At 35.5% G+C, this 26,518-nt stretch overlaps 4 protein-coding genes across 6 annotated transcripts; 3 read left to right on the forward strand and 1 right to left on the reverse strand.

The window, feature by feature from the left end:
* Positions 1 to 622: 622 nt before the first annotated feature.
* immt-2 (MICOS complex subunit MIC60-2) lies at positions 623 to 4,129 on the forward strand. Its single transcript, NM_074840.7, has 7 exons — positions 623 to 758; positions 805 to 942; positions 992 to 1,840; positions 2,620 to 2,886; positions 2,945 to 3,039; positions 3,401 to 3,763; positions 3,813 to 4,129. Exons 1-7 carry the CDS (start codon positions 735 to 737, stop codon positions 4,039 to 4,041), a joined length of 1,965 nt encoding a protein of 654 aa, NP_507241.2. The 5' UTR covers positions 623 to 734; the 3' UTR covers positions 4,042 to 4,129.
* On the reverse strand, positions 4,115 to 6,308 carry pus-1 (the record flags this gene model as incomplete). 2 transcript variants are annotated; one of them, NM_074841.8, is made up of 5 exons in its annotated part: positions 4,115 to 4,612; positions 5,069 to 5,404; positions 5,651 to 5,848; positions 5,956 to 6,105; positions 6,159 to 6,308. In NM_074841.8, the coding sequence occupies 5 exons, from the start codon at positions 6,306 to 6,308 to the stop codon at positions 4,199 to 4,201; spliced, it is 1,248 nt and encodes a 415-aa protein (NP_507242.1). The 2 variants fall into 2 exon arrangements, with proteins under 2 accessions (NP_507242.1, NP_001123028.1); NM_001129556.3 differs by lacking the exons at positions 5,069 to 5,404; positions 5,651 to 5,848; positions 5,956 to 6,105; positions 6,159 to 6,308 and having other exon boundaries at positions 4,199 to 4,612.
* ctps-1 (CTP synthase) lies at positions 6,264 to 14,114 on the forward strand (the record flags this gene model as incomplete). Of its 2 annotated transcripts, NM_001404190.1 has the most annotated exons (7): positions 6,264 to 6,315; positions 6,687 to 6,805; positions 7,429 to 8,432; positions 9,393 to 9,601; positions 9,651 to 9,752; positions 11,219 to 11,512; positions 12,876 to 13,168. In NM_001404190.1, the coding sequence occupies 7 exons, from the start codon at positions 6,264 to 6,266 to the stop codon at positions 13,166 to 13,168; spliced, it is 2,073 nt and encodes a 690-aa protein (NP_001391182.1). The 2 variants fall into 2 exon arrangements, with proteins under 2 accessions (NP_001391182.1, NP_001366646.1); NM_001380849.2 differs by lacking the exon at positions 6,264 to 6,315 and having other exon boundaries at positions 6,688 to 6,805; positions 12,876 to 14,114.
* A 113-nt stretch (positions 14,115 to 14,227) lies between these two features.
* On the forward strand, positions 14,228 to 26,313 carry cand-1 (Cullin-associated NEDD8-dissociated protein 1). The gene is made up of 12 exons (NM_074843.6): positions 14,228 to 14,367; positions 14,860 to 14,970; positions 15,505 to 15,759; positions 16,430 to 16,943; positions 17,761 to 18,644; positions 19,313 to 19,489; positions 19,906 to 20,059; positions 20,558 to 20,649; positions 21,364 to 22,001; positions 22,881 to 23,300; positions 24,074 to 24,443; positions 25,368 to 26,313. Exons 1-12 carry the CDS (start codon positions 14,230 to 14,232, stop codon positions 25,437 to 25,439), a joined length of 3,825 nt encoding a protein of 1,274 aa, NP_507244.1. The 5' UTR covers positions 14,228 to 14,229; the 3' UTR covers positions 25,440 to 26,313.
* The last annotated feature ends 205 nt before the right edge of the window (positions 26,314 to 26,518 follow it).

Consider the following 26,518-nt stretch of genomic DNA (forward strand, 5'->3'; position numbering starts at 1 on the left):
AAATCGCACCTAAAAAATTGTTTTTGAATTATTGGAAAATCTAGCTGTCCTGTTGAAGCAAATTTGCATTTTTTGGAAAATACTTAAGACAAACATTTATTTCAGCTAGATTGTTTTGTTCTGGAAGTTCAAATTTCTGAGAAAAATCATTTTCCAAGTTTCAACTATAGAAATCGCACCTAAAAAATTGTTTTTGAATTATTGGAAAATCTAGCTGTCCTGTTGAAGCAAATTTGCATTTTTTGGAAAATACTTAAGACAAACATTTATTTCAGCTAGATTGTTTTGTTCTGGAAGTTCAAATTTTCGAATTAGAAATCGAACCTAAAAAATTGTTTTTGAAATATTGGAAAATCTCGCTGTTAGAACGCCAGATTAAACTAAAAAGTTAGAACGCCAGATTAAATTATGCAGCAACCACCATGAAGTCGCTGCCGATGAGCTTTTGTGCGCGCTTGGGTGCCGATTTGAAATCAATTAGCTGAGAGGAAACCATTTTTCCAATGAAGACTCTTCTGCTTCGCTGAAATTTGCCAAAAAATGTCAAAAAATCTATCGAGTTCACAATCCAGGACTACGGTAGACTTTGAAATCTGCATTCTGACGTGACCGTGTACACGAAAGTACGTGACACGTCAAACAGATTTAAAAATCTTTTTTATATAATTTTTCCAATTTTTCAATCATTTCGAGCGGTTTTGAGTGTTATTCTTCAGATTTTTAATTCAAAAGTCATGCGTGGAAGTCGTAATTTATTGGTATGTTCATATTTATTAAATATTAATCAAATTCGGGAACTTTCAGACTCAGCGACTGGCTTCTTCTCGAGCAACTGGTTCTTCGGGAGGTCTCAAGTTTGTCGGAGCCACTGTTGGAGCGGTAACTGCTGGTGCAGCAGGAGTTGCTGGATACGCTTCTTATGATAATGAGTTCAGAAAGAAGGTTTTAAAATTTAAAATTAAAAAAAAACAAAAAAAAAATCAAATTCCAGCTAGAAGGCGTGATTCCCGGTTCTCGAACTATTTTGAATTACACGATCGGAGAAGAAGAACCGCCGGCGCCTCGTCTTAAAGATCTTCGACCTCTGCAATATTCCGCAGATCCGAAAGTTCCACCAAAGCCATTTGAGCCGAAGCCCGTGAAAAAAGAGCTGATCGGAGTTAAGGAGAACCTGAAAGAGACTACTGAACCAAAGAAAATCGAGAAAAAGCCCGAAAATCCATACATCGGCGCGAAGACTCCACTGAATCCCCAGGAAAGGAACGAAAAGCTCACGGAATCCCTGAAAAACCACCTAACTCAAGCCGAAAAAGCCACGAAAGTTGCGACTAGCGCCAAATTGGAAACGATTCGAGCTATTGAGCATCACGTTCAGACAATTCGTGAGGCTATTGAAGCTGGAAAAGACGGAGATTGGGATTCAGTGACTGTTGCTCATCTGAAGGCAAAACGGCTCGCTGAAAAGGATGAAAAAGCCGAGAAATTGGCTAGAAATGCCGTCGCTGACCTTGTCACGGAGGCAAACCTCGGCGGTCAAGGTGAGACTACTCAGCTGAATCCACTGGTTCCAATCTCAAAAGCAACTGCTGAAAAGCTCTCAAACGAGCTGGATGAGATGATTTCAAACGTGAAACATGTCGATTCGGAGCGTATTTTCGTGCATGACTACAGTGATCGTGTAGCGGAGAGCCGCAGGAAATTCCAAATGGAACTGAAAGCAGTTCATCCGAATTTGAATTATGAAGATGGAATGAAGATCAAAAAAGCGGATTTGCACACGATTTTGGCTCATGCTCACTTGAGAATTGATCAGCTCAGCCAGAAATTGATTGATAGCAAGGCAAATATTCATTTTTTTGGCATAGTTGTAAAGAAAATTGCGTTTAAATCTCAATTTCTCCTCTAAAGTCGATTTTTCGAATTTTTCCTGTGAATTAATGCATTTTTTCCTGAAAATTTTGAAAAAAGAACGAAAAAAAATTGAAAATTATGTGTGTCGATTTACGCAGCTCGTGTACTCCCCGAGGAGAAGTTTTATTACAGTTTTTCAGCTGAAATGCTTGATTTTGGACTATTTTCACCTAAATTTAATAGCCAAATCGCAAATTTATCACATTTTACTATTCCACTAGAAAAAAGAAAAATTCCAGTTTTCAAATAGTTAAACCGCAAAATGTGGTTTTTATGTATCTCTAAAAAATAAAAAGCGATAGTTATGTGAAAATTGTCGGTTTGGCTTTTGAAAACAGGCAAGAATGGTCTAAAATCGCGAATTTCAGCTGAAAACTTTAAAAAAAACTTCTCCACGGGGAGTACACGATTGGCGTAAATCTACACGAGACGCTGGAAGAGTTTTACACGGTCATTCTGCAATTCTGGCATTTTTTCCGATTTTCCGGAAAATATAAAATTTTTTATAGAAAATTAACAATTAAATTCAATTTAAAAAAACATGATTTTCTTAATTCAAAAATTAAAGCCTTTTTTTGAAAATCTGTTTTTTTCAGATTTCAATGAAAAATGTTAATTTTCCCGATTTTTCAACAAATTTCCTCAAAAAGAAACCAAATTTTAAATGTTTCAGCTCCGAATTCCCGTTTTTTATCGATTTTTTTCCAGCTAAACGAGGAAAAACGCATCCAATCGATCATTGCAAAGAAGAAGGAAGATCTTCTCGAAAAGCTTCGTCTCGAGACCAATGCCAAACAGGCCGCAGTGATCCCAGAGTTCGATAAGAAGAAGCTCGACGCGGAGCTCGCTCGTGCCACTGCTGAAATTCAGAAAAAATACGACGAAAAGCTGAAAGAAGTCGTTCGAACTCAGAAGCAGCTGTACGATATTGAGCACGCGAAGGATGTAGATGAAGCTGTTCTGAAGGAGAGAAATGTATAAAATTAACGATTTTTCCGGATTTTATTTGTTTAAAAATTGAAAAAAATTTCAGCTCCACTCGTCGGCGGTCGGAAAAGCGTTGGCTCAGCTGGCTGGAATTGAAAAAGCGCTTTCTGGACATCTTCAAATGGATATTGAGAATAGAAAGTACTGGATTTAATGTCGATTTACGCGGGCTCTTGTACTACACGACGAGAATTTTAAAGTTTTTTTTCTGAAAATCTCAATTTTGGAGTACTTTTCCTGCTCTTTACCCTTTAAAATGACCAAAATATCCTATTTTTGGCTGAAATTTTTGGTATTTGGCAATTTTTGCTTGATTTTAGCATTCCAAATAGTCAAAATATCGATTTTCATTTAAAACTCGATGAATTATTGATATTTTGACTTTTTTTTTAGTTAAATTCAAGCGTAAACAGTCCAAAATCGACAATTTCAATCAAAATCCGCCAACTTGTGCGAAAATGTTTTGAATCAAAATCTGAAAAAAATCCCACCATTTTTCCAGATCGAAACAAATGTGGCTAGCCACCCAAAATCTGAAGGGAACTGTAATTTTCGGAAATCGAGCCAGCTGCTGCATGGAGGGAAGACGTGCTCCACTGGGAGATCAAATGAAGACACTTCTCTCGTGCTGTGGTGGTGGAAACTCTGATGAATTCGTGAAAACCATCAATACGGCAATGTCGAAAACCTCAAAAGTCCGCGGGGAGTACACGGAGCAGGATCTGAACACACGCTTCAACAAAGTCTGCCGAATCGGACGTCGTGTTGCCTATGTCAATGAAGGTGGAGCTCTGGCTCATCTCTACTCGTGGCTCAAGTCTTCCCTGACTATTGAGCTCGTCCCGAAGAAGGGTGCTAATGAGAGGTAGTAGTGTCTGAAATGATATCTATCTGTAAAAAAACTATAATTTCAGCCTGACCCCAGCTGTCGAGAACAACTTCACCTTGCTCACACGTGCCGAGCAACTCTGGAAGTCTGGCAAAAAGTCCGACGCGATTCGTGTTCTTCAGCTGACCGACGGGGCCACCCGTAGAGTTGCTGCCGATTTCATCGCTGATGCTCGCCGCCAACACGAGGCACTTCTTCTTTCACGTCTTCTGCTCGCCCACGCGGCTCTCACCTCCATTCGTTCCACTTATTAATAATTATTGAATATGCCAAGTAGTACGTCGTCTGTTGTCTGTCTGAGAATTATGTGTTCTCTCAAAATAATAAAATTATTATTATTTTTTACTTTTAAACAATTTATCAATCAACAAAAACAACAAATTTTACAGCAGTTAAATCAAAAATTATAAATTATCCAGACGACGTCGCTGCTACTGGCTCAGGAGTGACTTCTGCTGGAGCCTCGGCTTCCTTCGGAGCATCTTGAGCCTCTGGAGCAACACCATCCTGCTCCTTGGCCGCCTTGCTCGCACAAGCCGCCGCCATCGTCACAAAAGTCTTCTTCTCGGGCTCCTCAGCTTCCGCATTAGCCGTGAAGTCGTGATGAACAAGATCCGCAAGCCATTTGAGCATTCCCTGAGTGAGCAGCTCCGTCTCGATCATATCCTTGGTGATGAGCTCGAACTTGGTCCGCTCGATTTCTTTTTCGATGATCTCTCCCCAATCGGTCAGTGGTTCGTGGGATTTTGAATTCTTTCGATCGTAGGAATCGTAATGAGTCCGCTCGAGGAGGAGACCCAGTCCTGGAGCCATTGGGATATCCATCTGAAATTTTTTATTTTTTTAAGTTTAAAAGTTTTCGGCTAAAATGCTAGATTTTTGCACTTTTTAATCTCTTTTTCATTTGGATTTCGTTAGAAATTAATTATTTTCGTCTAAAAAAGGTGTTAAACTCGTGAAAAAGCGGCAAAATTGCGCGAAAACTGTTAAATTTTGCGGAAAATAATTCGAAATTGTCCACGAGGAGTACACGCTTGCGTAAATCTACACAATTCTTAAAGGGACATGTACCTCGTGCGCGTGATCTCGCAACGATGCGCGTTTGCCGCTTCAAAATAGGGTTTTTAAAATATTTTTTGGTGAAAAAGATTTAAAAAAACACAAATAATGTTATATTTTCACACTTTCGACGCGAAAATATCGAAAAAATGTTTAAAAATTGTGTTTTTTCGACTGTTTGAAGTTGAAAAAACACCGAAAAAACAGGAAAAAAACACGAACTCGCTGTCCCTCGAATGATCTTTGAATCGACGACTTTAAATGCAGTTCCCGAATGACTGTAATCACCATTCCGACCATTTTTCGAATCTGATGAAGTACAAATGATTGTCCTTTAATCACAATTTGCACGAATTCCACGTCTTCTTTACGAAAATCGTCACGAAAAAGGAATGGTTCTTTGCATTCGAATGAGATAATGTATCGATTGGAGCTCATATCATCGTAGGCTCTTTTAGCGGTATAATTGAAGAAATTGTGGGTTCCGAGGTAGATTGAGAGAATACTGTTCACCTCTGCCAAGGTTTCCGGGGAAAGTCGGAAAGAGGAGTTGGTGAGCTGGAAAATCAAGAATTTTTAGAGATTCTCACGGAATATCAGCGGGAAATTCGATTTTTCGATCAATTTTTGCCCGAAAATACAGGTTTCCAGTCTTTTTTCGCCTGAAAACTTGATTTTTCAGTCTATTTCCGCAGAAAATTCACATTTTCAGCGTGAAACTAAAATTTTCGGTCAAACTTTGCCGGGAAATTCAATTTTTCAGCTAATTTTCGGCGAAAAATCCAAATTTAGCCTCTTCTATACCTCCGTAGGCTTTGCAAACACAAAAGATGGACACGTGTAGCTATAGGTTCGATGATCACACTGCTTCTGTGGATGGAAGAAATTCGTGGTCCGACGCATTCCAAAAACACGAATATCGGCTGGAAGAATGTTGTTAAGAATTCCAGCTCCCTCAGCTTGATACTTGGCGTCATCTCTGGGTAGTTGCATTCCGCACATCTGGAAAAATGATATAAAATTCGCTATTTTTTCCTTTTTTCAATGAAGTTTTTCGGCTTTTCAGTGAAAAAAACACTGATAACAGCAGCAAATTAGTAAACTCCAACCTGTCTAGCAGCTGATACTGCCCTATCAGTTCTCGCCGCTCTTTGAAAAAAGAAATCAAATGGTTTTTCTTTTTGAGCGGTCGTGATCCAACCGGCCGTCTCCATTGCCTCAAGAAGCTTTGATTCAATTGTGGGCAGGTCTTTTTGAAGCTAAAAATTAATTAAAATTTATCAATTTTGACCTTTTTTTTATCTTATCAGACCTGCATGCCGTAGTATTTTTTGCCTTGATAGCCTAAAAGCATCGCATATTTTGCCTGCTTTACTCTTGGCTTTTTAGGTTCCTTGTGCACACCACCCGATTGAACATGGTTGAGCTTGTCGACGGTTTGCTCCTCAACGGTTTTTGTCATGATTCGGGTGAGCCTTTGGAGCAGTTGTTTGAGCATAAAATAGGGCGAATGCCGGCTGAAAGAATTAAATTTTTGATTTTAACAAAAGAAAATAGCGAAAAAGATCACAAAGTATCAAAATAAGACGAGAAACTTAAAAAGAAAAAACGCAAATATTAAATACAAAAATCGAAGGCAAAGTCACGCCATGGGTGCCTGCTGGCGCACTTCGTGCCAGTGTCATTGGCGCGTTTCTCGTGCCCGCGAAAAAAATTTAAAAACAAATTTGTTTTGCCATTTTTTGCCTAAAAACACTCGCGTTTTTTGATTTTTGACCTCAAAAATGTGAAATTTTAATTTCATAACACGAATTTTATCAATTTATCTCGTCTATTACAGAGATGCCGGGCGAAAAACGCGTAAAATACATTCTGGTGACCGGCGGAGTCATTTCTGGCGTCGGAAAAGGCATCATTTCGTCGAGTTTGGGCGTTTTGCTCAAAAATAATGGATACAAGGTAATTGCGATCGACATATGTGGCATATTCCTTGAAGGATCAGAAACGGAGCAAACTGATAAGCGAATTCGCTAGCGAACACTATTTTTTATCAGAAAATTTGAAATTAGTGCTTAAATGATAGAAAATGGACCGTAATGACAGAATATGACTGTTAAAATATGTATAAATTTGCTATGATTTCGCAAATATTCGAGAAAAAGGAGTTATTTTTCGAATTCCCGGACAAGTACGTTGTCTCGGTATATTTATTGGGTTTTTTTTCCGTTTTTCTCCCTAATATTTGATTTTAAACACCGTGTTTCAACTTTTCAGACAGTTTTCCGCAAAAAAATCGTATATTTATGTGAAATTATCGATTTTTAGCCCAATTTTGATGTTTTACCGGGTTTCTCTCGCGTTAATCCGAAAGAAATTCGCAAAAACTTCAAAATTGACCTGAAGTCGATAATTTCACATAAATTTATCTTTTTTGTGGAAAAATAGTGTTTTTGATCAAATATCGAAGAAAATATCCAAAAATACAGCCAAATAACGCATTTGCTCTGAATTTCAATAATTTTTTACAGTTATATTCGGTTCATTTTCCATCGTTTAACACAAAAACCCGCCGCATTTTCCAGGTTTCTGCGATCAAAATCGACCCGTACCTTAATGAAGACGCCGGAACCTTCTCCCCGTATGAGCACGGAGAGGTTTTTGTTCTCGATGATGGAGGAGAAGTTGACTTGGATTTGGGTAACTATGAACGATTTCTCGACATTCGTCTGACTCGTGATAACAATATTACGACGGGAAAAATGTTCAAACACGTGATGGAACGCGAGAGAAGAGGCGATTATTGTGGAAAAACTGTTCAAATGATCCCTCATTTGACCGATGCTATTGTGGATTGGATTGAACGAGTTGCGCGGATCCCTGTTGATGGAACCAGTGAGCAACCCGACGTTTGTATCATTGAACTCGGTGGAACTATTGGGGATATAGAAGGAATGACATATCTCTCGGCATTCGAACGATTCCAACGTCCAACTCTTAAGAATGACTTGATGAATGTTCATGTTTCGCTGATATTACATCCAAACGCCACCGGTGAACCGAAAACCAAGCCAATGCAGAACTCTGTCCGCCATTTGCGGGCCGCCGGTCTTGTGCCGGATCTTCTGATTTGCCGTTCGACTGAGAAGCTTGATCCTCACCTCAGAGAGAAGATTGCCGGGTTTGGAATGATGGATTTGGAGCAGGTGGTTGGTGTTCATGATGTGTCGAATATATACAAGGTTCCACTGCTTCTCCAGCAGCAGGGAGTGTTGGAAGCGATTACTCAGCGTCTCAGATTATCGGAAATCTCTGAGAATATTAGAAAAGATTTGAAATTCAACATGAATCACTGGACTAATCTATCGGAGCTCTGTGATACTTTCCAGCAGGTTGTGAATATTGCACTCGTCGGAAAATACGTGAAAATCGCCGATGCCTATGCTTCAGTCAATAAAGCTTTGTCTCATGCTGCTATTCACGCCAAACGGAAGCTCAAGATAACCTACGTCGACTCGGAGCTTTTGGAGAATAAGCCAGGAATGGAAGAACAGTCGAGAGCCGCTTGGGATAGTGTGAAGGCTGCTGAGTATGTGGAAAGAAGGAAAAAAATGCTAAAATTTCTCGGAAAACGGCGTATTTCTAGCTGAAATCACGATTTTTTCCAATTTTTCTAGTCAAATTGGACTGAAATTGGCAAAAAAAAGCTAAATTTTTTGTTAGAATATGGAATTTTTTCCGATTTTTCATGTTGGAGAGACCGAAAATTGGTCTCAACAGGTAAAAATTCGGCGAAGATGCTCAAAAAATGCATTTTTGAGCCATTTTTCACATTTTTAAACTGAAATTAAAGATATTTTCTAACCAATCAAATGTTTTACTGTATTTTGACACTTTTTGACACTAAAGGATTATTCGAAAATTGTCGTCGAAAAATAGGAAATTAAGCCAAAATCTGCGACTTTACGGGTTTTTCATGTTAGAGTGACTCAAAAATGGCCAAATATCAATGAGACTTCTTAAAAATTACTCATTTCCCGAAAAAATGAATATTTCTAGCTAAACTCTCAATTTTTTCCAAATTTTCCATGTCTCAGCGGCGGGAAATTCGATTTTTAAATTTTCATAGATTCTACTGTGTCAAAATAGCATGAAAATTCCCGAATTTCGACGAAAAAGGGGAAACTTCTTTTTTTGACACTCAAAATTTCCGTTTTTTCGTCGAAATTTGGGAATTTTCATATTATTTTGATCCCGTGAAAGCGATGAAAGTTTGAAAAAATCGTATTTCCCGCCGCTGAGACATGGAAAAATTGGGAAAAAATTGAGAGTTTAGCTAGAAATATTCATTTTTTCGGGAAATGAGTAATTTTTAAGAAGTCTCATTGATATTTGGCCATTTTTAAGCCGCTCTAACATGAAAATTCACAGATTTTTACTTAATTTCCCATTTTTCGACGACAATTTTTGATTATTCTTTTGAAGTTCGGGATTTTATGCCATTTTTAGTGTATTAAACCGAAAAATATCAAAAATTTCAAATTTTCAGCGGCGTAATTGTGCCCGGAGGATTCGATAAACGTGGTGTAGAAGGAATGATCAATGCAGCAGAATACTGTAGAAAAAACGATGTTCCATATCTTGGAGTTTGTCTGGGAATGCAAGTGGCGGCTATCGAATTCGCTAGAAATGTTCTGAGCATCGACGGAGCCAATTCGACGGAATTTAACTCGAAATTGCACGAAAATCAGCAGATTGGTAGGCTCTGAAGATAATTAATTCATTAATTAAATTGATTTTTTTTCAGTGATCGATATGCCAGAACATAATGTTGAAGAGAAGGGATTGGGTGGAACTATGCGTCTTGGAAGACGTTCTACAGTATTCCTTACCGACGAATGCATTCTTCGTACGTTTTCCAGGAGATTGGAGTTGTTTTTCAGCTTTTTCAGATAATTTTACCTATGAAAACTGCAATTTTTGGCGTTTTTATCATAGAAAACCGCAAAATTTGAAGGCTTCAAACAGGAAAACCCTGATTTTTCAGGTTTTTGTGCTGGTTTTTCTCGTAAAAATGTGGATTTTTACCTGTATTTTACACAGACAATTAGAATTTTCCATGAATTTAGCAAATTAATTACAAAAAGTGGAGTAGCGAGACTCAAAATGGCCACAAAATACATAATTTCATAGTAAAAATCTGGAAAAACGCTAAAATTAGCGAAAAGTTCCAATTTTGCAAGGTCTCCTTGTCGTTGCTGCCGGAAATAGATTTTTATTCAATTATCGCAATTTATTGTGTATTTTGTTCGTTTATCCTTCGTTTTTCCTTTTATCGACTGAAAATGTACCCTAATAAATGAAAAAAACACTGGAAAACCCCACCAAAATGATCCAAAAAAAGCGAAAATTGAATAAAAACCTATTTCCGACAGCTACAACAAGGTGAAGCTTGCGATATGAGAGTTTTTGGTGAATTTTGCGTTGTTGAGATTTTTAAAAGCTGTTTTACTATAAAATTCGGAATTTTGTGGCCATTTTCACGTTCGCTACCTCCCTTTTAACATATTTGTAATTTTTGGCAGAAAAACACGGGAATTCGTCCAGAAAATCGAATTTTCTGTGTTAAAAACCGACGAATATGCATTTTTACACTGAAAACAGCACAAAAAGCTGGGAAATGCTTAGAAAATTGGCATTAAAGGTGAAAAAGCCCTAGAATTGCTTTAAAACACCGAATTTCGCAATTTTCTCGGCTAAAACGGACAGAAATTGAAATTTTTAATGGAATAATACGTCAAAAAGCTGAAAATTTCAGAAAAATGCGTCGAAATTCGCATAAGAACTGAAGAACGTCCTCTAAATAAAACTCTGGTTATAGTTTCGTTAAAACGCCGAGTTTCGCAATTTTCTGTGCTAAAAACGAACAGAAATTGCAATTTTTGTCGAAAAAATATCTGAAAGAGCCTAAAAAATAGGAAAAAGCGGTTTTTTTTCTCGAAAATTTGACTCAAAATTTGCAAAAATCTGAATTTTTCAATTTGTTGCGGTTTTAGCAACTTTTTGTGACAAAAAATTTATTTTTTAGACTGAATTTGGTATTTTTAGGCCTATTTTCAAACAAAAAAAAAGAAGTTTAAAATATCAGAAATTCGGATTGAAAAAGTTTTTACTTTTTAAGCCTATTTTCGGAAAATAAGCTTTAAAGTAATAATTTCAGCTGAAAAAATGACTTTTTAGGTGCAAAACATGGAAAAAAACGTTAAATTTTGCGATTTTCTAGGCTAAAACGCACAGAAATTGCCATTTTCATCAGAAAAAGCTGAAAAAAAACCCGCCTAAAATCAGAATTAAAAAAAAAATTTCTCATTCCAGACCGTCTCTACGGAACTCACACAGTGGAAGAACGTCACCGTCACCGTTACGAAGTGAATCCCCACGTTGTTCCACAAATGGCTCGGAAGGGATTCTTGTTCGTCGGAATGGGTGTAGATGAACAGAATACTGATATTTGGGATGTTAAGAAGCGAACCGACAGCTCGGCGGAGCTTATGCAGATGGCTGATCAGACTGAAATTGATTTGTTGCACAAAATTGATGATTTGTGTCAGAGAGGAGGCGATGGGGTTACTCGGCCAGCTGTTCGTATGGAAATGTTCGAGATGAAGGGTAAATATAAGGACGAAAATTCAATTTTTAAGCCCTGGCAGACAGATTCTCATACAGAAACCTTCAAATTTTAAGAAAAAAAAGGCTAAAATCTTAGATTTTGCCATTAAAAATGTTTCAAAAATGTTTTATGGCGGTTAAAAATTATGAAAAAATGCCCAGCTTGTAGCTAATTAAGCGGCCGAAAAATTGATTTTTAATTGCTTATTAGTTCACATTTTTCGTTATTCCAGGTGCATTTTGCCTACCTATAGACCTTAAATATACCTAAATCAACGAAAAAACGTGCTATTAATGACAGAAATAAGACAAGATTCAATTAAAAATCAATTTTAATTAGTTCGAAAGTTTGAACCGTAATAAAAAAGTTTTGAAACATTTTTAAAATATCTCAATTCAAAATGTGTTTATTTTAGCATATTTCGAGTTTACACAAGCTATTTCATGAGATCAATCGATATTCTTCTCGCTTTAGTTGCTCCAAATCGATAATTACCTCTGGAAATTGCGTCCTGGCAATTTTCAGAGAGAGCGAACGCGCTCCATTGCGAACCATTTGATTTTGAAATTGATGACTCTCTCTCTGCAAGTGGTTACGCAATTTTCTTTGCTAACAGTTAATTTTTTTCTCAAAATCTGCTGGTTTGGCCCTGTCACTCTTAATTTAGGCCGTTTTCTCTTAGTCGTATTTTTCTACTTTTTTAAAAATTCTTACCAAGGGTGTAATTGGAGAAAATCGAGAAATTTCGATTTTTTAATCAAATTTTTTTTGTGGAGAAAAACATAAAAAGGCATATTATTTTCTTATAAAATGTGGGAAAACACCCCAAATTTTCAGCTATTTTCCGAGAAATCGACTTTGTTTTCGAAAAATCAAAAAAAAAAAAAAAAAAATTTCATTTTTTTGATAATTTTTATTCAAGTTGACGAGTAAAAACTATAAGGAAATCGATATTTTTCTTCAAAAATGTGGGAAAAATAGCCCAAATTTTAAGCCATTTTCCGGACAAATCTACAATTTTTTTTTTGAAATTTCAGAAAAATTTTAACAAGACTGTCAAAAAAAAATTCGGCTAAAAAAAAGAAACTGTTGGTTTTTTATCGTCATACCAACTAAAATATAACATTTTTGAAGAAAAAAAAAGAAGTTTTTTGGTCCGAAAAACCTAACAAAAATTCCATTTTTGGAAGTTATTTTCCTAAAAATCTAAATTTTTCTGGTGAAAATCGATGAACAAACTTTAAAAAAAAATCAAATTTTGTTTATGCTGATAAACATTATTTTATTCATTTTTGAGAAGATTTTTCAAAAAGTCGAAATTAAAAAAAACCGGCACCCCTTGAAGCTTATCTCCAATTCCAGACCACCCATACTTTGTCGGAGCCCAATTCCATCCCGAATACCTTTCCCATCCACTCACTCCATCTCCACCATTCTTCGGTCTTCTGCTTGCCGCAACTCGTCAACTTAATTCATATTTCTCTGGGTCAAGAAGTCCGGCTCTTCAAGTTGTAAATGAAGAGGAGCATCTTCATCATACAAAAGAGAATGACTCGGAGGAGAAGCGTGAAGATGTTGTTGGAGCAATGTTGGGGAAACTGAAACTCGAGGGAAATGCTGTGCCAGGAACTCAGAGATTGGCTTCTTTCCATTAATTGTTTCCTCAATTTTTCGTCGTTTTTTTTCACTTTTTTTGTAGTTGAGTAGATGATTTTGTCAGAAAATCGTCTTAAAATTTGCAGAAATTGACCGATTTTTTGCCTTTTTTTGAGCCAAAAATCCATTTTTCGAGCTGAAATCGCTGAATTTTTGGATTTTTTGCAGTTTTTGAGCCAAAAATCCATTTTTCAAGCTGACATTGCTGAATTTTTGGATTTTTGCTCTCCGAAAAGCTATTTTTTGTGCGAAAAACGGGAAAACGCTCAAAACTTGGTATTTTTCGATTTTTTTTTCAATTTTTGCCGTTTTTTGAGCTGCTTATCTTAAAATTTACATTTTTGCGCCAGAAAACTCATTTTTTCAGCCGATTTCCCAAAAATATGCCTAAAAAGGAACACTTTTACCCCGAAAAGTGGTTTTTTTTTTTGAGGCAAAAATGTTTTTAAAAATCCAAAATTTGAGCGAAATATGTAAAAAATGGCTTTTTCCACCAAAAAACTATTTTTTGATCTGAAATTGCGATATTTCAAGCTTTTTTTCCCAAAAACTGGCCTAAAAATACCAATTTCAGTCCAAAAAATTATTTTTTGACTCAAAAAATTGCCAAAATCCGCCAGAAAAACGAAAAATTCAGATTTTTGCAAATTTTGAGTCAAATTTTCGAAAAAATCGACCCTTTTTCGTCAATTTCAGACCATTTTCAGACAAAAATCCCTCCAGTTTTTGTTGTTTTTATTCTTATTTTCTGATATTCCAAAGATAATTTTCTTCTTTTTTTTCGCATTTTTCTCGTCGTTTTTGTCCTTTTGTTATCCTTGTTTCTGTTTTTTTTTCATTAATTTCTCCCATAGTCACCTTCATTTTTTCCCGGATTTATTCAATTGTTGACCCAGTTTCATAGATTTTGTTCTCTACCAACACCCGATGAACTTCGTTTTTAGAGTTTTTGATCACTTATTTTGGCGCCCAAAATTGTCTATTTTCTTGCCTCTTTTGGTTATCTTTTTCACGTTTTCAGACCCCGAAAAGTGATTTTCAGACCAAATTTTGTTTCCAGATGAGTGCTTATCATGTCGGGCAACTGGTCGACAAAATGTCGAATCCGGATAAGGATTTCCGGTTCATGGCTTGCAATGATTTGATGAAAGATTTGCAGACTGGAACTATCGCTTTGGAGGACGATTCGACTGCTAAAGTATAGTAAAATCTCAAAAATTGGCGGTTTTTGGTGCAAAAATTGCTTTAAAAAGCTAAAAAATAACCCTAAAAATTGAATTTTCCAGTGAAATTTTATTGTAATTTTGAAAAAAAAGGTGAAAAATAGCTAAAATCTGTACTTTCAACAGAAAAATCTGTTTGAAATTTCAAAAAAAATTTTAGCTGAAAATTGAAATTTCTACAAAAAAAATTCGAAACCGGCAAAAACCGTAATTTTCTACAAAAAAAATTATTTAAAAATCCGAAAAACTGCTAAATTCTGCTGTAATTTAAATTTTTAACGAAAAAAAAATTATTTAAAATTACAAAAAAAAACTGTTTATTTTGGCAAAAACCGGAAATTTCTGCCAAAAAATGTTGAAAATTCAAAAAATGGCTAAAATTAACTAAAAACCGCCGGAATTTAAACAAAAATTCCAAAAAAAAATTCAAAATTTAGCTAAAATCTGAATTTTCTAATTTTTTTCAGGTCATTCGTGCTCTAATCAAACTGCTCAGTGACTCAAACGGAGAAGTTCAAAATCTTGCGATCAAATGTATTGGACTCCTTGCTCAGCCATCGAAAATCAAAACGCATCATGTCAGTAATCGGAAAATTCAAAATTTTAATTTCGGTGTTTTTAACGGAAAAAATTGGAAAAAATACGACAAAACTGGAGATTTCAATGAGAAAAATACGAAAATTCCTTCAAAAAATTAAGAAATGACTGGAAAGTTTGAAAATTTCGTACAAAAAATGGAATTTTGGCTGGAAATTCGAATTTTCAGTCGATTTTTATATAAAATTTCAGAAAAGTCACATTTTCATTCAATTTTTGGAGGAAAACACGAATTTCCAGTCAAAGTTTGACAAAAAAGTCATTTTTTGGATGGATGGTCAAATTTTAAATCAATTTTTGTCGGAAAATTCGAATTTAAAATAAATTTTCAGCGTGAAATTCAATATTTCTACAATAAAAAGTTTAAAAAATTGGAATTTTCAGTCGAATTTCCACAGAAAGTTCAAAATTTCAGTAGATTTTTCAACATTTCAACGGGAAATTAAATATTTAACATTAAAAATTTTTGTTTAAAAAAATTATCATTAAAAATTTGAAAAAATCCCAAATTTCAGCTGGAATATCTCGTCGAAGAGCTCACTCCACACGTTTTTTCGAAAGCTGAACAATCAAGAGATATTCATTCTCTCACACTTAAAGCAATGATTCTAAATTTGGCTCCATCGGCTTCAAGTAATGCAACAACTACAGTTGTCAAGAGAATGTTGCCAAAATTTGTGGATTCTCTGTCGTTGTGTGCTCCAGATGATGCGGCTCGTGTCGATGTTCTCGATTTGATTGGAGAAGTTTTGCTGAGATTTGGTGATGTTGTAAGTGTGGATTTACACCCGGAAATCCTATTTTTTGGGCTTTTCAAGCCTTAAAATAGCCCAAATGAGCCTTTTTTGAGCTCAAATATCTTCAAAATTTCAAAAAAAATACCCCAAATCTAGCCAAAAACCGTCATTTTGCAGAAATTCCGTTTTTTTCTACATTTTGTCGTCAAGTCCGGTGTCTTGGCGGTGTTTGCTCACTTTTGAGGCTACAGTACTCTAGAAAACAGCCATTTTGCTCGTTACCGGGATTACTGTACCCTTAAAAGCACGCAAACACGACATATTGCGGAAAATATTGATTATTCTGCATTTTGCCGTCAAATCCGGTGTGTTGTCAGTGTTTGCGAATTTGTGGAGCTACAGTAACCCTAAAATTGAAAAATTGTCAGTTTTGGGTTTTTTAAACCAAACTTTCAAAAATTTTCCATTTTTTGCTTTAAAAACTCTGAAATAATGCCAAATTTCGAAAAAAAAACGAAAAATCCAACGCGATTTTTCAATTTTGGCTAATTTCCTCCAAAATGGGAATTGCGACCAATCAGCGATTCGCCCCGCCCACTTTTCAACCAATCAGATGGAATTCAGCCGAAATTTCACGTTTTTCCCGAATTTAAGACTATTTTGGCACTTTTTGAAGCAAAATCTCACACATTTCTAGTTCCAGGTTCCCGAAATGCACAAAGGATCGTTGAAAGTGATGGTAGATCACTTGTATTCATTCCGTTCCGCTATCAGAAAGAAGGCAATCACTGGAATCGGACATCTTGCCTCTGTAATCAACGGAGAGCTTTACGATGAGCTCGTTCAAGATTTGCTCAAAGAGCTGGCTCAACGATCCCCTCCATCGTCGGCTGCTCAAAATGTGCAACTTCGTACACTTGTGATCGCGTTGAGCACTGTCGCACGAGCCAGTGGATCGAGATTCTCGAAGCATACGCCGAAAGTTGTTCCGTTCCTTCTTCAATATCTTCAAATTGATCCTGGAACCGAATCGGAGCACGATGATCTACGGGAAGCTTCTATTCAAGGATTGGAAGTATTTTTGTACCGGAATCCACAGGAAGTTGTAGCTTTTGAGAAGGAAGTTATCCAACAGCTCACTGATGCACTGGCCTATGATCCGAATTACGAGTATGGAGATGATGATGAGGATGAGCAAATGGAAGATGATGAAGATGGTAGGAAACTGTGCGAAAATTGAAGATTTTAAAGATTTTTTAGCTGAAATTCTTGATTTTGGAGCTTTTTTTAGCCTTAAAGGTGGACTACGCTCAGTGGGGATATTGCTTTAAAACACGCCTATGGTACCACAATGACCGAATATCATGATAAAAAAATTCAAAAACATTTTTCTAGATTTTATATGATTTTTTGAAAATTGAAAAAAATATCAGTTTTTGCCTAATTCCTATTTGAATTTCCGCCAATTGAATTTGTTCGAGGGAGCGCGCTTGCACGTTTTTAAATTTATTTATTTATTTATTGTTATTTTCCACCAACTTTTAAAGTTTTCGGTGTATTTTTGCTCGAATTTTAGAGAAAAAGTCAAAATAAATGCAAATTTTCGATTAAAAAGCAAACGTACAGGCGTAAAAATGAAAAAGTAACGCTTTTAAACGATTTAAAACCTGAATTAACTAATTTCCTGGTAGCGTGCTTTTTAATCGAAAATTTGCAATTATTTTGACTTTTTCTCTAAATTCAAGCAAAAATACACCGAAAACTTTAAAAGTTGGTGGAAAATAACAATAAATAAAATAAATAAATTTAAAAACGTGCAAGCGCGCTCCATCGAACAAATCCAATTGGCGGAAATTCAAAAAGGAATTAGGGGAAAACTGCGATTTTTCCAATTTTCAAAAAATCATATAAAATTTGGAAAATTTTTTTGAATTTTTTAATCATGGTATTTGGTCATTGTGGTACCATAGGCGTGTTTTAAAGCAATTTCCTCGCTGAGCGTAGTCCACCTTTAAATATTCAAATTTTTTGCAGACGACGAAGATGAATACAGCGACGACGAAGACGTCACATGGAAAGTTCGCCGCGCCGCCGCAAAAGCCATCGAAGCAATGATCTCATCACACCGGGAATCCCTTCTCAATCTCTCGCAAAAAATCGGTCCAGTAGTGATTGGACGATTCAAAGAACGCGAAGAGACTGTCCGAACTGAAATCATCTCAGTCTACATTGCCCTACTCAATCAGATCTCCATTTTGGTCCCAGATTTGCAGAAGGCCGTTGTGGCCGCCGACGAGGATTCCATTGAAACTGATGATATTGTGGTGATTGGTGGAACCAAATTTTCGACGAATTATCTATCACGCAGCCAGTTGGCTATAATTCAATCGTTAGCTGATCAGAAAGATGTGCTTCTTCGTACAATCACAAAATCGATGAAAAAACACCCGAAAACTGGTCCAAAATGCATTGAACTTCTTTCGGCCCTAATTCGGACCTATCCATCAGGCCTTGAAGATAGTCTCGATGATATTATTCCGGCTGTATCCAACATTTTAACCGATAAAAATGCGTCGGCTCAGGGAAAAATGACTGTGCTCAGCTTCATTTCGAATGCCTTGACACTCAATAATCCGAAGAGATTCAAGAATTTGTTGAGCCCATTGACCACAATTATGACTCATTCAATTTCTGAGCCATTTTATAAAGTCTCAGCAGAAGGCCTCGCAGTGTGCTGTAAATATATTGATGTGCTCCGTGAGCTGTCGGCTTGTGGTGGAAATGAGGAGGCGAAGAAGTTATTGGTCGTTGTTGAGAAGAAATTTATGGCTAATGATACTGATCAAGAGGTTCGAGAGAGAGCTATCTCTGCTATTAGTATGCTGTTGGCGGCTTTCAAGGATGTGCTCAAGAATGAGGTAGAAATTCAGCTCGAATATGAAAAATTGAAAAATTCGATTTTTTCAGTGTAAAATATAAATTTTTAGTCGGAAAATTGAGATTTCTACCTAAAAATTCAGAAAATTAAAAAAAAAACCCGGGACTTCAATTTTTACGAGAAATGCAATTTTTTGACAGGAAATTTGCACTGACGATTTTTTACTGAAAATTTGAATTTTCTGTTAAAATTTGAACGGAAATTCAATTTTTTTACTGAAAATTTAAAATTTCTGTCAAATTTTCACGAAAAAGTCGATTTTCGACTGGAAATTTGAATTTTCTATTGAAATTTGACCAGAAAGTAGATTTTTGACGAAAAATTTGAATTTTCTGTAAAATTCTGAGCAAAATGCGAATTTTTACTGGAAATTTGAATTTTCAGCAATTTTTTTCGGCGAAAAAAGACTTGACATGATATTTGAATATTCTGTCAAATTTTCACTAAAAGTTCCAACAAAAAACTCGAATTTTTACCAATTTCGACTAAAAATTCAAATTTTCCGCGAAAAAATACATTCTCAGTCAGTTTTTGGCAAAAAATGCAAATTTTCGGTGAATTTTAACTGAAAAGTTCGAATTTTTGCGGGAAATTCGATTTTTTTCAACGAAAACATCAAAATTTCACTCATTTTTCTATTTTTTCCAGACCCCTGCAATCCTGGAAAAGATGACAGAACGCATCGGCCGAGATATGACATGTCTTGTGGCATTCCGTGCTTCTACTCATATTGTTGAAGCTGGAATTATTTTCAGTTCAGCTCAACTTCAATCGATTCTTCGTCATGTCGTCGATTATGTCAAGAAGATTGCAAGATCGCTGAGAGTATGCTGAGAATTTTCTGATTTTTTGAAAAAAAAGTCGAAATAACCTCAAATTCTGAAAAAACCGCAAAAAACGAATAAAAAATCGCTAAAGAACTTCAATTTTGGCTCGATTACCAACTGCGACCAATCAGCCCGATTCGCTCCGCCCACTTTTCAACCAATCAGATAGAGTGGGCGGAGTTTGGAGGCGCTGATTGGTTCTCTACATTTCTATATGGATTTCAGATCAAAATAGATGCTTCGAACCAATCAGCGTCTTCGAACTCCACCTACTCGTTCTGATTGGTCCAAACATGGGCGGAGCGAATTGCTGATTGGTCGCAGTTTTTTCGCTTTTTTTTTCGAATTTGAGACTATTTTAACATTTTTGATAGTTTTTCAGATTTTTTAAAACAAAAAAATTCAATTTTTCAGATGACATGTCTCAATTTTGTGGAGAAGCTGATGAAACACTCGCCAGCCGGATCGATTCCAGTCGAAGAGCTCACTTGTGTGCTCGGAGAAATGTCGAATTTGATTAGTGAAACTGATTTACAGATTACAAATCAAGCATTCTGCTGTCTTACATGTAAATATCAATTTTTCTATGGAAATTTGAACAAAAAACATTTGAAAAAATTCCAAAATGCCAAAATTTGCTTTTTTTTTTTGAAGATTAATTCAAATTTCGCGCCAAAAACTTCTAAAAACATGAAAAAAGCGCTAAAAATGCTTGAAAAATTCGAAAATTTCGGCAAAAATTTGGAAAAATTTCAAATTACACTGCAAAACTGTTGCGCCGCACAGAAAAAGAGGCGGAGCGTAATTTTGCAACCCTGCGGCACGGTTTTTCTGATTTTTTCAAATGAAAATGTTATCTAATTTATTTCGAATAATATTGATTATTAGAATTAAATTGGATAACATTTTCATTCGAAAAAATAAAGAAAAAACAGAAAAAACGTGCCGCAGGGTTGCAAAATTAGGCTCCGCCTCTATTTTTTTCTGTGCGACGCTACTTTTTTTCTTGCGAATTTTATTTACCGTATAGATTTACAAAAAATCTTAAATTTCACGCAAATTTCAGATGCTTTCCTCAATTTCCCGACCTGCGTCTCTCTTCATATGCAACCAATTCTTGATTCTATCATTCGACTATTGACTTCTCCACTTATTCAGGTAAAAGGATTTCGACGGAAATTTGGAAAAAAATCGGATTTTTTTCGAGAAAATCGAAAAGAAAACTGAAAATTTTAATTTTTTGGTGATTTTTCAGAAAAAATCGACCAATTTTCGGTTTTTTGACGAAAAAAAGTCAGAAATTTTTTTTCGGTGATTTTTCAAATTAAATGAAACGAATTAATGAGAATTCAACAAAAAATGTCCGAAAATTGGAAAAAATTGATTTATTCACGATAAAATACTGATTTTTTGGAAAATAACAAATTTTCTAAAAATCAACGAAATCAACGAAAAATCTGTTTTCTTGCCAATTTACCTATTTTTTCAATAAAAAGAGCAAACCAAAAAAATTAGGTTTTTTTAACTTTTCGATTTAAAAAACCTGATAATTCGATTTTTCTAGTTTTTTAATATAAAAAACGAGAAAAAACTTTTATGTATAAAAAAATAGTTTTATAAAAAAAGATAAACATATTTTTTGCCCATTTTTCGGTGATTTTTCAACAAAAAAATGACTTCTAACTATTTTTAGACTTTTTATCAAAAAAGAAAAAATAACAGATCGTTTTCACCAAAAAAAAATAGATTTTTTCCATTTTTGCCCAAAATTGAACGGAAAACTTTGATTTTTTTAAACGAAAAAAATATTTTTTTTCCGATTTTTAAATTTCCCCTGTCTTTTACCCTCTAAAAAATCCAATTTTCTTGCAGGGCCTTGCTCTCAATTCCCTTCTCAATCTGTTCACCGCCATCGTCAAAACCGATTTCCCCGAAAAACCGACATTCGAATCACTTTTAGACTCAGTGACGTCACCAGTCTACGATAATGTTGCTCTTTCGAGACATGCTCATATGGCAATTGCTTCGTGTGCAGCTGTCATAACTGAAAGTACTCAAAATCTGGAAAAATCGAGATCTCTCGCAAAGAAGCTTGCTCAACAACTTCAAACCGCGAATATGTCTGATTCAATTCGCCTCTTCGCAATGATAACTCTTGGAGAACTCGGCCGTCGTGTTCCAGACACTTATAGTCCAGATTTCCCAGTAAAGCCTGAAGATTTGGCGATTAAGGCTTTTAATCATCATCATGAAGATCTCAAATCAGCAGCAGCTCAAGCTCTTGGAGCATTAGCTGTTGGAAATTTGAATGTATATCTTCCATTTATTCTCGAACAAATTCGTACTCAACCAAAGAAGCAATATTTGCTATTGCACGCGTTGAAAGAGGTCATTGTTTGGGAATCATCTTCTGAGGAATCTACGAAATCAACGGATCTATTTAGATCGGCAATTGTTGATATTTGGGGAATGTTGATGGCTAATGCTGGTGGAAATGAGGATGGAACGAGGTTGATAAAATTCACTAAAAATTCGGAAAAAAAATGATTAAATTTGGCTTTCGATTTTTTCAAATCTAAAAACGAAAATTTTCGATTTTTCGATTCTCTGGAAAATCGAAAAATCGAAAAAAAAATGTTAAGAAAATATTATTTTTTAAATCTAATTTTGCTTATACTAATTTTTGGAAAATCGGAAAAAAACGATAAAAGACATTTTTCAATTTTTCAAAAATCGAAAAACGAGCAATTTTGAAAATTTCGTTAAAAATTGTGTAAAAGCCGAAAAAACTCCAAAATTTGGCCCTTGACAAAATTTTTTTGTTGGTTGAGAATTACTAATTAATGCAATTTTAACGCAAAAAATGAAAAAAAAAAACATAAAAATCTCAAAAATTTTTAAATAAAAATGTGAAAAACACTTTTAAAAATCGAAAAATCACTCAAAATTGTTCGCATTAAAAAATTTCTGGCAAAAAGAGCCAAATTATGCTAAAATCTAGAATTTGGCTCAATTCCTTCAACAAAAGTTTAAAAAACATTTTTTAAAACCCAATTCGGCGCTGAACAAGACATTTTCGGTTGAAAATTGCTGATTAATGCAATTTCCACGAAAAAAATGTGCAAATCACTTTGAAGCCGGCAAATTCACATAAAAATTCCTTAAAATTGCTCCTGGGCAAGACATTTTTGGTTGAAAATTGCAGAATAAATAAATTTCTACGAAAAAATGTGCATAAATCGTAAAAATTTAACAATTTTCCACGATTTCTTCTGCAAAAAATTGCAATTTGTGGTTGTGAAATCAGAAAACTCGGCCACTCTCAAATTGGCCGAATTTTTTATTTTTCTAGGCCACGTAGTAGCTTCGAAAATATCCTATTTTTGCAGAAGCGTCGTCGCCGAATGTCTTGGCCGTCTGTGCTCATTTGATCCAGAATCTCTGCTTCCAAAGCTTAAAGAGAGCATGAGATCTTCTGATCCAGCAATCCGATCGTCTGCAGTTTCTGCGATCAAGTATATGATTAATGATGAGAAGAGAATTGTGGATATTACGCTGCAAAAGCAAATTGGAGATTTCTTGGCTGCTGTCCGAGATGAAGATCTCAAAGTTCGTCGTGTTGCTCTGGTTGTGCTCAATTCTGCTGCTCACAACAAGCCGGCTCTTGTCAGAGATTTGCTTCCTGATCTGCTTCCAGCTGTCTACGAAGAGACAAAACTTCGTAAGGAGCTTATCAAAGAAGTCGAGATGGGACCATTCAAGCATCAAGTCGACGAGGGTCTTGATCTCAGAAAATGCGCTTTTGAGTGGTAAGTTGGAGAAAAATCTAAAATTCAGATAAATATGAGGAAAAAACAGAGAAAAACCGCCTTTTGGCCACATTTCCAACTGCGACCAATCAGCGATTCGCTCCGCCCACTCCATCTGATTGGTTGAAAAATGGGCGGAGCCAGTCGCGCTGATTGGTCGCAGTTTCGATTTTGGAAAAGTATCGAAATTTGGCGAAAAATCGATAAATTAAACTAAAATATACAGTTTTATTTGAAAAATGTGATTTTTTATACTAAAATACGGCGGTTTTCGACGGATATTAAGCTAAAAAATATAACAAATCGAATTTGAATTTTACAATTTCTGAAAAAAAAAAAACAATTTTTAAACGTAAAAATCGATTTTATGGCAAAAAAATCACTCATTTTCTGAAAATTGGTATTTTATCGATTTTTAGTTTAAAAATTATCACAGTTTTGTTCAGAAATGTGAATTTTTATTTAAAAATGCTCAAAAGCAGACTTTTCCTTTTTTCACGAAAATTCAATAATTTTTAACTCTATAAAATCTCCAAATTTCAAGAAATTCGTTCATTTTTGAAAAAAAAAAGTTTCGAACCAATCAACGCTTCCGAACTCCGCCCATTCCATCTGATTGGTTGAAAAGTGGGCGGAGCCAGTCGCGTTGATTGGTCGCAGATTGTAATTTAGCCAAAATTGAAGTTCTTTAGCGATCTTTCAGGTTTGAGTCTATTTTTAAATTTTTTTGCTGAAAAATTTTAAAAAAAATTGATTTTTTTCCAATTTTTCAGCATGTTCACCCTCTTGGAAAGCTGCGTTGACAAGATAGACATCACTCAATTCTCGTCAGTAATGGAAGTTGGATTATCCGATCAGAATCATGACGTCAAACTTCTCAACTACTTGACCCTCCAACGTGTCGCTAATCTTGCTCCAGGACAAGTTCTCCAACGAATCGATCGTGTCTGTGAACCGTTGAAGACTCAATTGAACGTTCGTCCACGTGGAAATGCTGTTAAGCAGGAAGTTGAGAAGCTTGAAGAGCTGAAGAAGGCTGTCATTCGTGTTGTATACGGATTGAAGTTGAAGCTGCCAGAAGTTGAGAGAAATCCACAATTTTTGGATCTTTACAACACTATCAAACATACCAAAGAGTTGGAGGTACTTGATTGTGCCAGGAAAAAAAACAAAAAAAAATAGCATTGCTAGAATCGCCGTAAAAATGCTCAAAAGATGAATTTTCGGAAATTTTTTCACGGAAATTCCATAATTTTGAGCTAAAAATCAATTAAATTCCCAATTTTTTTGAGAATTGTGAATTCTGTTTTTTCTCGCGCGAATTTACAGTTTTTGGCTGAAATTCCCGTCTTCACACTTTTTTAAAAATGAACATTGAAAATTGTCAAAATATGCGAAATTTTGTGCCAAAGTACGGTACCATAGGTCTCGAAACGACAATTTTTTGTAAAATACAAACGGGTGTGCGCCTTTAAGGATTACTGTGGTTTAAAACTTTTGTTACTCCGGATGAAACAAAATTTTTTATCGATTTTCATTGTTTTTCGTTGAAAAAATGAGGAAAATCGATGAAAATTCCCCCAGTAGCAACGAAAGTTTGAAATTACGGTAATCCTTATTAAAGGCACACCCGTTTGTGATCTACAAAATATTTGTCGTTTCGAGACCAGGTACCGTAGTTTTGACGCAAAATTTCGACAGAAACGCTGAAAATTGCATATATGGGGAATTCTAAAAAAAAAAGCAAAAATATAGAAATTAGGGAATTTCTGCCCAAAAACTGTCTTAAATCGTGTGCGAAAAAATAAATTCAAAATTACACGACAGTACACGGCGGCCGTCGTAAATCGACAAGATCAACCGCGCCGCAGTCGACAAAAACTACTCAAAAGACAAATTAAAATTTTCCTTTTTTTTTTTGAAAATTGAAAAATTGAAGTTTTATCAAAAATTTATCAAATTTGATGAGAATACGAAATTATTGAAAATTTGAATTTTTTTCCCGAAAAAACGGTGAAAAATCGAAAAAAAACCCAGTCCCAGTAAATAATTTGCATTCCTTTTCAGGCTCTCGCCAACGATGTGCTCAAGGAGTCTCAACGCGCGGTGGTCTACGACACTCCAATGGAAACTGCATAATTATATCGTTTTTTTTTGTGTTCCCCCCGCCCGCGCCGATAATTCTATATTTTTGTGTGTAATTATACATAGTTACAGTATATTCCCCTTTTACCCATTTTTTTTTTCGTTTTTGTCTACCGGACTTTTGAATTTTGCGTAAAAAATACGGTCTCGGTACTGTAGTTTCAAACTTTTTTCTCGGCGGGATTTTCAATGATTTCTCATGGTTCCACCACAAAAGTTTTAAATTACAGTAATTTTTAAAGGCGCACACATTTTTTTGCATGCAACAAAAATTGTCGTGCTGAGACCCGTATTTTTCGGCCAAATTTTCGCGTCTGGATAATATCAATTTCCCCTTTTCCCCTGGCTACTCTATACTGTCATCGCGAGTCGATTTCCCCACTTTTGTGTGTAATTGTATTTTATTTATTCTTTTTTTCGCCCCCCTCGCACCTTACTTCATCCAAAATTTTTTGTCCGCAAAAATTAAGATTTTTATCAATCTGAAATATTATCCTCGAGTTCTTCTGGTAAACTTTTTTCGCATTTCAACTCCACCTACCAATTCTCTGACCTTAAAAGTGCATAGTGTAGTCTACATTTGGGTACACCAACACAGAGCCTTATCACGTTTTTATGCACATTGACCCACCCCCAGCCTCTTCCCTAAATTTCACTTTTTATCAGAATTTTCAAATTTTTTTTGTTTACTAGTTTTTTACCTAGCTTTTGGAAAAGTTGGAATTTTAAGAAAAACGTTTTTTGAAATTTTCAATTTTAATTCCAAAATTAAAATTCGCCCCATAAGTGCATCCCCATTAATTGAACCCCATAATTCATTAGCGATACCCCTAGTACTACATAAATCAACGTGATAAAGGCCACAATATAGTCTGTCAGTCAGTCCCTCAACCCCTACATGACTAGTTAGAGAGGGAGAGAGAGTACGGGGAACTGTGGAGACGCAGACAACACACACACACAGGATCATCACACGCCTTCTACACGGACGAGAAAGATCGCTGCCAATTTATTTGTTTCTTTCAGCGGGACACGATTTTTGGGTTTCAATGTTTTTTTTGTTGTTTTGCAAT

Source organism: Caenorhabditis elegans, chromosome V (genome assembly GCF_000002985.6).
Source record: "Caenorhabditis elegans chromosome V".
Classification (NCBI taxonomy): Eukaryota; Metazoa; Nematoda; class Chromadorea; order Rhabditida; family Rhabditidae; genus Caenorhabditis; species Caenorhabditis elegans.